General features: G+C 40.3%; 1 protein-coding gene across 9 annotated transcripts in view; it reads left to right on the top strand.

Annotated features, from left to right (window-relative positions):
• Positions 1-11,444, top strand: part of LOC128697002 (E3 ubiquitin-protein ligase RNF103) — a 55,784-nt gene that overhangs the window by 25,929 nt on the left and 18,411 nt on the right. For 8 of the 9 annotated variants that reach the window (XM_070090375.1, XM_053788503.2, XM_070090378.1 and 5 more), the window contains one exon: positions 9,980-10,143. In XM_070090375.1, the coding sequence (XP_069946476.1) occupies positions 9,980-10,143 (164 nt within the window). Of the gene's footprint in view, positions 1-5,776; positions 5,796-9,979; positions 10,144-11,444 lie in introns of those variants that run through there. The other variant, XM_070090380.1, reaches the window with a different exon arrangement.

Below are 11,444 nucleotides of genomic sequence, written 5' to 3' on the forward strand. Positions count from 1 at the left end.
ATCTTTTTTAATTTGCATGAAATTGGCCAAATTTCCAATTTCTGACCACTTTATTGGGTAGTTGAAATTGGTAAATGGGCAGTTTCTTGTACTCGGTCACTAGAACAAATGAAGTTCTAAAGAAATAGCCATGAGTTTGGTTGACTGGAACAATGAAAATAGGGCTCAAAGTGGGCATATATTGCGTATATATTGCAGAGATCGCTAACTTTATGAGTGTAATTCTGTAAATTTTCCATCAAATTTTGTACTTTTGGTGTCATTACCATTGGGAAAACATTCTCTATCATTGCATAAGAAAAAATATCTTTTTTTGTTTAATTTGTGACACAGAGAGACTTCAGGATTTGGGGTCTCGACAGTCAAAGGGTTAACATTAGATCTTTATGTATGTTTACATTCCTCTTTACTACTAATGAATATATATGATCTGTAATTGCTTGTGTGCACAAGTTTTGATAAACTTTAATTTTTTATAATAGATCTGTGTATATTTTATGGTAGTAAATGATAAAATAGACTAGTATCTGTGTATATATATTTTATGCATTCATGACATACCTAACTTTTTCTTAACTTTTTTGGTCTCAAATCTCCAAAAAATTTTCCAGTATATTGAAAAAATCATTTAACTAGACTCATGCATTTCAAACCCATGTTGTTCAAAGGTCAACTGTACTTAAAAAACACTGTAAAGTGAAGTACTATAAATTGGAGCCTGCTTGTACTCTTTTATCTCATTTTCCCTTATGCAAAGGAACAATGCATACTCTTTGCCAATCCCTGAGTACCTTCACCCACCCCACCCCATCCCTTTCTTTATTTACTACAAGTACATGTACATGGTATACAGTCCTACCTGACAACAATGACATACTACTACATAGAAAGCCACTTGTTATGCTGAGCATCTCGGGCAAATTAGGTCAGTGTCCCAGGATGCGACCCACACCAGTCGACTAACATCCAGGTACCCATTTTACTGATGGGTGAACATAGACAACAGGTGGAAAGAAACACGCCCAATGTTTCTACTCTGGCTGGGAATCGAACCCAGGCCCTCGCCGTGTGAAGCGAGAGCGTTAACCACCAGGCCACCAGAGCCAACCACTCTAAAACTTTATCTTCACCTGCTTTTAACATCTCTATTTTAATTCTTTCTATTCTGCTGCTTTACCCCTTTCATTTTACTCGTTGCATTGTGCACCTCCCCAACACTCACATCTGGCTCTTTTTATTATCCCTTTTGATTTAGAATAAAGATTTGGAGATTCTGAAGAGAAGTTGCAGAGGTTAGTGGATGAATTTGAAAGGGTATTACCTGGAGTTTATGTGGAGAGGGTTTCGGGGGTCAATGCCCCTGTTGAGAAATGGTTTACCAGCTAAGGTTAAAGATTAAATATAGGGTGAACTTAGCTTGGTAAGACAGCTCATCGCCTGCACAGCCGCCCCTACAGGCAAGGTTTTGAGAAGCTGTCGTATCCAGTTCGCAACGGGTTGGAAAGTAAATACAGTAATAATAATTTACCCCTAGGGGGTATTATGTCAGCATATATCAGACACTGATTGCTGACAAATTACACAAAACCAATGTGCTAACACTATTTGATCAAGGCTCACAAAGGTCCTTCATAAGAAGAACAGTTTTGCAGAAACTGAATAAACAACCCTATGCCAAAGTACAGTTAGATATAGCTGGGTTTTTCCACAATTCTGGTAAATAGACATATGACCTAGCCAGAATCACTGTTGGTCTAGGAAACAGGAAAAAGACAGAAGTTGGGGTAATAGATAATTTGCCTAAGTCTGTGCAGAACCAGGGATTAAAAGAAACAGTTGCAGCACTGAAAGCAGCTAAGGTCAAGTTAGCCTGTCCTGACATACAGACGGACACTGGGGGTCAACGCCCCCGTGACCCAGTCTGAGACCAGGCCTCATGGTGGATCAGGGTCTGATCAACCAGGCTGTTATGCTGGCCACACACAAGCTGATGTACAAACCACAGCCCGGTTGGTCAGGTACTGACTTTAGGTGCCTGTCCAGTGCCTTCTTGAAGACAGACAGGGGTCTGTTGGTAATCCCCCTCATGTATGCTGGGAGGCAATTGAACAGTCTTGGGCCCCAGACACTTATTGTGTTGTCTCTCATTGTACTCATGGCGCCCCTGCTTTTCATTGGGAGAATGTTGCATCTCCTGCCGAGTCTTTTGCTTTCACAGGGAGTGATTTTCGTGTGCAGGTTTGGTACCAATCCCTCCAGGACCTTCCAAGTGTATATTATCATGTATCTCTCTCACCTGCGCTTGAAGGAATACAGATCAAGGACCTTCAACCGTTCCCAGTAGTTTAGGTGCCTTGTCGTACTTATGTGTGCTATGAAAGTTCTTTGTACACTCTCCAGGTCTGCAATGTCGCCAGCAGATCGTCATGGTGAAGATGAGGTCGAGCATATTTTCTAGTCTTGTAGGCTCTACTATTTGCTGACTTAAGGTGATAAGGTGATTTTGGTCCAGAGATTTAATAGTTCGTGTGTGTGTGTGTGTGTGTGAATTTTCATCTGAGCTGCCTCCCGGGGTGATCTCTGCTAAAACATTGTTTGCTATACTATTCCATTTTAGGTGTCTCAAGTTGAAATCTCCTAGTAGTAAGATGTTTGGGGCAGGAGTTGGGAGATTTTCCAGACAGTGGTCAATTTTCTCAAGCTGCTCCTGGAATTGCTGGAAAGTTGCATCTGGAGGCTTGTATACTACCACAATGACAAGGTTTGGTTTTCAATCTTTACCGTCAAAACTTCACCTACATCATTTGAGGTGTTTAGTAGTTCTGTGCAAATGAGCGACTCTGTGACATACAGGCCAACCCCCCCTTGTTGCCTGTTTAGTCTGTCGCATTGGAATAGGTTATAACCTGGGATCCATATTTCGTTGTCATAATGATCCTTTATGTGGGTCTCTGTGAATGCTGCAAACATTGCATTTGATTCCGTTAGCAGTCCCTTGATGCAAGGAATTTTGTTGTTTTTTGACGGCTTTAGACCCTGTATGTTTGCAAAGACGAATGTCATTGTATTGGTGGAATTTAGTGGGGTTTTATTTGCTGGCTCTAATATCTGTTCTGGAGTACAGGCTAATGTCCGTGCCTCTGCTCCAGAAGTGTTTTCAGGTGGTGTAGGATTATTGTCATTTCTTGCCAGTCTTTTTTCCCTCTTGGCCCTAAAAAACCTCTGTCCTTGGAGAGGTTGTGGCTCCTCTCTTTTGTTTCCCATAGTCTGGCTGGTCTGTGTCTTCTAGTCCCCTTTAGATGATGTGCCTGGCAGTATGCATTGTAGCATTTTCTTTCATGTATTGATGAGTGAACATTTCTGGGTGAAATAAGTTACAAGAAGGGAAGTTGCACTCTCCTGTTGTCATGTGGGTGCGGCATTTTTTGGGATGGTCAAAGGTGCATGTCCCACCTGTTTTACCAGATATACCGTGCCTGCAGATACCCAAGGCATAGTATTTACATAGATTGTAATTCTGTTTACTAGGATTTATTGTAGCTGCGTTTGCTGCTGGTGCATTTATTTTTCCTGTTTCCTCCCTGTCTTTCACCCCTGTATGGACATCAGTCCATACAGGGGTGAAAGACAGGGAGGAATCAGTGCTTCCACTAGGTATTGCTGGTAGTGTGTCGACACTATTCCCTGAGGTATCATCCCATTTTGAACCATCTCCAGCAGTATCTCTATTTTGAACCTCTGTGGACTGAATAATGTCTTCAGTGTCCTCCAGGACAATACTGATACCTTCAAAAGATAGAAATTAAAAATGAATATGGGAAAAGCAAGGTAATTAGGTGAATGAAAAGTTGAGGCAGTGAAAGACTGGATATCAAATCAGAGAGAGGGAGTATGGAGGAAGTGAATGCATTCAGGTATTTGGGAGTGGACATATCATTTTTTCCCAGTAAAAGTAGGCCTTAGACAAGGATGTGTGATGTCACCGTGGTTGTTTAATATATTTATAGATGGGGTTGTAAGAGAAGTAAATGCGAGGGTCTTGGCAAGAGGCGTGGAGTTAAAAGATAAAGAATCACACACAGGGTGGGAGTTGTCACAGCTGCTCTTTGCTGATGACACTATGCTCTTGGGAGATTCTGAAGAGAAGCTGCAGAGATTGGTGGATGAATTTGGTAGGGTGTGCAAAAGAAGAAAATTAAAGGTGAATACAGGAAAGAGTAAGGTTATGAGGATAACAAAAAGATTAGGTGATGAAAGATTGAATATCAGATTGGAGGGAGAGAGTATGGAGGAGGTGAACGTATTCAGATATTTGGGAGTGGACGTGTCAGCGGATGGGTCTATGAAAGATGAGGTGAATCATAGAATTGATGAGGGAAAAAGAGTGAGTGGTGCACTTAGGAGTCTGTGGAGACAGAGAACTTTGTCCTTGGAGGCAAAGAGGGGAATGTATGAGAGTATAGTTTTACCAACGCTCTTATATGGGTGTGAAGCATGGGTGATGAATGTTGCAGCGAGGAGAAGGCTGGAGGCAGTGGAGATGTCATGTCTGAGGGCAATGTGTGGTGTGAATATAATGCAGAGAATTCGTAGTTTGGAAGTTAGGAGGAGGTGCGGGATTACCAAAACTGTTGTCCAGAGGGCTGAGGAAGGGTTGTTGAGGTGGTTCGGACATGTAGAGAGAATGGAGCGAAACAGAATAACTTCAAGAGTGTATCAGTCTGTAGTGGAAGGAAGGCGGGGTAGGGGTCGGCCTAGGAAGGGTTGGAGGGAGGGGGTAAAGGAGGTTTTGTGTGCGAGGGGCTTGGACTTCCAGCAGGCATGCGTGAGCGTGTTTGATAGGAGTGAATGGAGACAAATGGTTTTTAATACTTGACGTGCTGTTGGAGTGTGAGCAAAGTAACATTTATGAAGGGATTCAGGGAAACCGGCAGGCCGGACTTGAGTCCTGGAGATGGGAAGTACAGTGCCTGCACTCTGAAGGAGGGGTGTTAATGTTGCAGTTTAAAAACTGTAGTGTAAAGCACCCTTCTGGCAAGACAGTGATGGAGTGAATGATGGTGAAAGTTTTTCTTTTTCGGGCCACCCTGCCTTGGTGGGAATCGGCCAGTGTGATAATAAAAAAAAAAAATAATAAAAAAGGAAATGTACCCAAATATAGTGGTACCAGCACTTTTACATGCGTGAGACATGGGCTTTAATTGTGGCAGTATGGAGGAGGTGGCTAGAGTTTAATATGTTTATTATGCACCCCATACCCATCCTGTGGGCGATAGTCAAAAGATTACAGAGGTACATAATTGGTCCAGGGACTGGACTCCAAAGTTTTGATAGCTGAGCAAGTTACAAATGTAATGAACTAGATCTGGTCACAATCGTGACCAAGTACAAAGGTAATGAGCTCCAGGTAGAGCTGGTCACACACATGACTAATTACAAAGTTAATGAACTAGATTTGGTTACAATAATGAGAATTGACAAAGGTAATGAGCTTCAGGTAGAGCTGGTCACAGTCATGAACACATGATTACAATCATGAACAATTTTCAGAGTAATGATCAGTTAACAAACATTGTAGGGAATTCATCCATTACCAACAGACATTGCTAGGTGCCTGTCCCTCCTCAGCAGGACAGCCAGACAGCCATTGCAAACAGCAGCAAGTTGCCCCGGGATCTGTTATTTGCAGGAGAGGCCAGCGACTCCGCTAGCAGCCCAAGGGAGAGCCACCCTGGGGACGTGTCAACGTCCTGGTGGATGCCAAGTTGATTGAAGATTCCAGGCCCTCTGTAAAGGTGAAGGCGTGGCAGCTGTCACCTATGTCTGCTGGGAGGGAGGTGGCTAGAGGCAATGGAAATGTCACATTTGAGAGTAGTGTGTGGTGTGAATATTATACAGAAAATTTGTAGTTTAGAAATTAAAGGGCAGTGTGGGGTAACTAAATGTATAACTCAGAGGTCTGAGGAGGGGTTGTTGATGTGGTTTGGACATTTAGAGAGAATGGAAGAGAATAAGATAACCAAGAAGGTATATAAATCTCAAATCCTGAGGTGTCTCCTGGTGTCGCAAAATATTTGAAAAAAAAAATTATTTTTTCTTATGAAATGCTAGAGAATCTTTTCCCGATGGTAATGACACCAAAAGTACGAAATTTGATTGAAAACTTACGGACTTACGCTCTCGTGAAGTTAGCGACCTTGGCGATATTTACGAATCGGCAATTTCGCCCACTTTGAGCCCTATTTTCGGCTAATTCCATTATTCCAGTCGACCAAACTCATAGCTATTTCTTTAGAACTCCATTTGTTCTATCAACTGAGTACAAGAAAATTCCCATTTACCAATTTTAACTACCCAATAAAGTGGTCAGAAATTGGCAATTTGCCCAATTTCACGCAAATTAAAAAATATGCCAATTTCAAAATAGGGTCCAGAATGAACAATGCAGACATTCCTGGCTCTAAAATAACATTTTATTTGTTCATCAGTCATGTCTCCAGGCCCCTCTGATATTACTCTTGCTTTCTATTTTGAATTTTTATTCAAACAAAAAATAGAAGATTTACTGTTATGCAGACTACTGCAATATTGTAATAATTGTATAAATAATGTCAACCCATTCAAGACTGCATACTAGAATAGCTAGTTGGACATTTGTTTACTCTTGAACATCGGCAAAAATCAAACATTTCCCCTACTTTGAGCTCCATTTCAAGGTCCTTTTCATAGTAAAACCAATCAAAATCACCTCCATTTCTATATGTTTTCCATTCTATCAAACGTGACTATGTAAGCGAGAATATAACCATAAAAACTATACGAAAATTCTCCTCAAAGTTGGCGTTAAAATCCAAAAACACGGTTGGAGTTTTTTTTCTCATTATGCACTGCTTGCTGCAGGATTTTTTTTACACTGCACACACTGACCACACAGACCCATTCTCTCTCATGCGGGCCTACCAGCTTTCTCCCACTTGATTTGAAGCTGCTAGAATTTTTGAGTATACAGTGGGCCCCCGCCTTACGATATTAATCTGTTCCTGAGAGCTCATTGAAAGCCAAAATTATCGTTAGCCGAATTAATTTTCCCCATAAGAAATAATAGAAATCAAATTAATCCATTCCTGACACCCCAAAGTATGAAAAAAAAATTTGTTTTTACCATATGAAATATTAATTTTTAATACACACAAACTGAAGAAGACATGCACAATTACTACTCTACTAAAAATAGAATACATGACACTTACCTTTATTGAAGATCTGGTGATGATTGATGGGATGGGAGGAGGGGAAAGTGTGGAAGTTATTGTTTAGAAGGGGAATCCCCTTCCATTAGGACTTGAGGTAGCAAGTCTTTTTCTGGGATTACTTCCCTTCTTCTTTTAATGCCACTAGGACCAGCTTGAGAGTCACTGGACCTCTGTCGCACAACAAATCTGTCCATAGAGCTCTGTACCTCCTGTTCCTTTAAGACTTTCCTAAAATGGGCCATAACATTGTCATTGTACAGGTTGCCAACACGGCTTGCAGTTCAACCCACTTTGCACACATTTCCTTAATCACTCTTTTCAATTCTATACTAATCCTCGCCCTTTTTACCACAGGGATGGCACTAGAAGCTTTTTTGGGGTCCATGGTGACTTATTTTGCAGTTACAAGCACTAAAAACACTGGGATAATTACCGAATGTATGCGTAGATGCGACCGCACTGGCTGGCTTGTAAACACTGGCGCTGAGGCCACATGTGGGATGCGTCCCAGACGAATCACGTAAGGCGAGTTTTTTATCGTGAGGCGAGGCAAAAATTTTGCGTTCAAATGCTTCGTATGGCAGATTTAACTGTATATATGTCAAACACATTGGCTCGTAAGACGTATAGATACAAAGGGTTAAAGGTGGTTTGGTGTGCTGGGGGGGTGGAGCATCTAGTAAGCTTGTGTAAGCCTGACATGCTGTTGCAGTGTGAATATAATAACATTATGAAGGGATTCAGAAAAGCTGATTAGCCAGCTTTGAGTCCTGGAGGTGGGAAGTACAGTGTCTGCACTCTAAAGGTGTGGGGGATATTGCAGTTTTGAGGGCTGTTTAAATTGTGATGTCTGTGCACTTCTGACAAGACAGCTATTGAATGAGTGATGGTGAATGTGTTCCCTTTCTTGTGGGGTCACCCTAGTCAGTGGGAGATAGCCAGTGTATGTCAAAAAAAAAAAATAGTTTCAAATGTGTATTCTGTAATAACTTATGAAACAAATAACTGAAAATATTTTAGAATAGGATAGTGGATAGCCCATTTAACCCTTTCAGGGTCGATAGGCCCTCTCAGAGACTTGTTCTCAGGGTCGGCCAAATTTCACAAAAAAAAAAAATCTTATGAAAAGTTAGAGAATCTTTTTCCGGTCATAATGACATCAAAAGTATGAAATTTGATGGAAAACTTAGGGAATTGTGCTCTCGCGAAGTTAGTGGTCTCGACGGTGTTTCGCATCGGCGATTTTACCCACTTTGAGCCCTATTTTCGGCCAATTCCAGTGTACTTGTCGACAAAAATCATAACTATTTTGCTAGAACTCCATTTTTTCTATCGAATGAGTACAAGAAACCACCCATTTACCAATTTCAACTATCCAATATAGTGGTCAGAATTTAGAAATTTTGCCAATTTCACACAAATTTCAAAAAATGCCAATTTCCGAATAGGGCCCAGAATAAACAAAAAAGACATTCCTGGTACTAAAATAACATTTCCTCTGTTCATTAGTCATGTCCCCATGCCCCTCTTACATTCTTTTGCTTTCCACTTTGAATTTTTATTCTCACAAAAAAATAGAAGATTTACTGTTATGCAGACTACTACATTGGTGTAGAAATGGTATAAATATTATCAGCGCACTTGTGAAAGAATATTAGACTCACCAGTTGACGTGTATTGGACACAGCATGATTTGTTTACTTTTGAACTTTGGTAAAAATGGAACATTTCTGCTACTTTGAGTGCAATTTCAAGGTAGTTTTCTTTGTAAAACCAGTCAAAATCATCTCAATTTCTGTAATATGTCTTCCATTCTATAAAATGTGACCAGGAAAGCTAGAATACAACAATAAATACCATACAAAAATACAGTGCAAAGCCACTGTTTTAATCCAAAAACACGGTCAAAGTTTTTTTTTCTCATTATGCACTGTGTGCTGCAGGATTTTTTTTTATACTGTGCACACTGACCACATAGATCCATTCTTTCATATGTAGGCCTACCAGCTTTCACTAGATTTGGGGGCGCTAGAATTTAGGCGTACTAGTACGTCAAAAACCCTTGTGCGTAAGCTGTACTAGTACGACTGAAACCCTGAAAGGGTTAAGCATCCAGCAAGCATGTGTGATCATGTTAATATGTGTAAAACAGGTTGTTTTTGGAATGTGACATGTTATTGAAGTGTGAAAAAGGTATCACTTATGAAAACAGCCAGGAAAACCAAGTAGACTTGAGTTCTCGTGGTGGGAAATACAGTATCTTCACTGTTTCAGGATAGGTGGGGATGTTGCAGTGCTGAGGCTCATTTGAATTGTGATGTCTACACACTTGTGGGAAGATAGCTATGGAATGAATAATGGTGAATGTGTGTTTCTCTGGGTCATCTTTCCTTGGTGGGAAGATGTGGTAAAAAAAATAAGAAATAATGTAAATCACTGATATCTGTTATTTCATAGTTTCTCATATTTTACCCATTAGTATCATGGGAAATTAGTATGATTACACTGAAACTAGTATGACTACACTGTCAGTTATCTACTGCATTGTTTCCACTATTTAATGACTAATATGTCAGCTTCTATCTTATTATTTGTTACAAACAATATTACCTACATAAATACATTTTTGGGGATGTCACCCTTCCTTGGTGGAAAATGGCTCATGAGGTAAAAAAAAAAAAAAAATCTGTACAGAATTTTTAAAATTTGCTGATATTTGTTTTTAGGTATATGATGAGAATGAATCTCTATGGCTCATTGAAGTAGTGCCAGGAGAAGGTCAGTATGCTGGACATCGTGTTCTTGATGATCGTGCTTGGCATACCCTTGTGCCAAAGCTACAAGTTCTCCAAGTTAGCAGTGCTGTTGTCAGCTGCCAGTATGATCGACGGTGAGTTCACATTGCAAAATGACAGATTTTTTATGACATCCAGCTGAGGCATAATGACATGGTATCATTTATCATATTTAATCTTAGTCTTTATTTCTTGTCTTTCATTCTTCTCACATTCACCATGTACAGTTTGCATTTAAATTGTCTTTCCATCACTGTTTTTATGTATATAATTTTTACAAGTAGATGAATAAGTCACATGTGCAACAGTTGGATATATTTTTGTCGGGATGCTTTGCCTCTTGAAAGAGAGGTCACTTAAATACTGGAGACAACAGAAGTAATGGAGAGGAAAATATGAGGTAATCAGTCCATCAGTCTGGATAAGTGTTCCTTCTTCCTCTGGTTTGCCCCACCTCTAACTTCTACACCTCATTACTGGCTCTTGTATAATAGACTGCTTTCTCATGCCTCAATTACACATTGATGAAAGCAATGGAGCTGAACATTTAACCAAAGCCAAGGGACTGACTACCTCAAATTTACTTCATGGCTAAAGGAATGATCACATATCTACCTCTCCACTACCTCTGTTATTTACAGCATTTAAGTGATCTTTTGTCTTGGCAACAAAGCTGTCCAGCTATTTCATGTGTGTCTTATTCATCTTTTCCTAATACACCTACCATCCAACTTACGACCGAGTTCGGTTCCGAGAAACCGGTCGTAAGTCGAAATGGTCGTAAGTCGAACTTTACTACTGAATATCAACAAAACATTTTTGTAATGACTTTATTTTATTGACTCAAGAAATCATAATGACACGATTGCAAACAAACCATACCTCCGGCCGGGATTGAACCCGCCTGTGCTAACCTTCCTATGGTGTAGAAATATACCTAGTTGGATGAATCTTATTGTGGCTAGCTGGTCTAGTGGCTAACGCGACGGGCTGGAGTTTTGAGACTCTATGACCGCGGGTTCAATCCCGGCCGGAGGTATGGTTTACTTTATTTTATTGTTTTATTTTGGTATTTCATGTTTTACTTTACTTTTTATGTTGTTAGTACTGTATTTTATACTGTAAGGTTTAAGATAAACACTGTGTACAACACAAATAGTTGTTTATTTCCCAGAAATTTGGCATAAAAACACGGCCGTAAGTCGAGTGGTCGTAAGTCGAGCAGGTTGTAAGTCGGATGGTAGGTGTACTTTTTTACAGCAAGGTAAACAGGGGCAGCAGGTGTAAGGAAACATCCATTTTTTTTTTTTAACAGTCTGGCTGTCTCCTGCTGAGGCAGTGTGGCCCAGAAAAAAGGAAACATATTCACCATTACTCATTCAGTAGCTGCCTTGCC

The sequence above is a fragment of the Cherax quadricarinatus genome, chromosome 31 (genome assembly GCF_038502225.1).
Source record: "Cherax quadricarinatus isolate ZL_2023a chromosome 31, ASM3850222v1, whole genome shotgun sequence".
NCBI classification, from domain to species: domain Eukaryota; kingdom Metazoa; phylum Arthropoda; class Malacostraca; order Decapoda; family Parastacidae; genus Cherax; species Cherax quadricarinatus.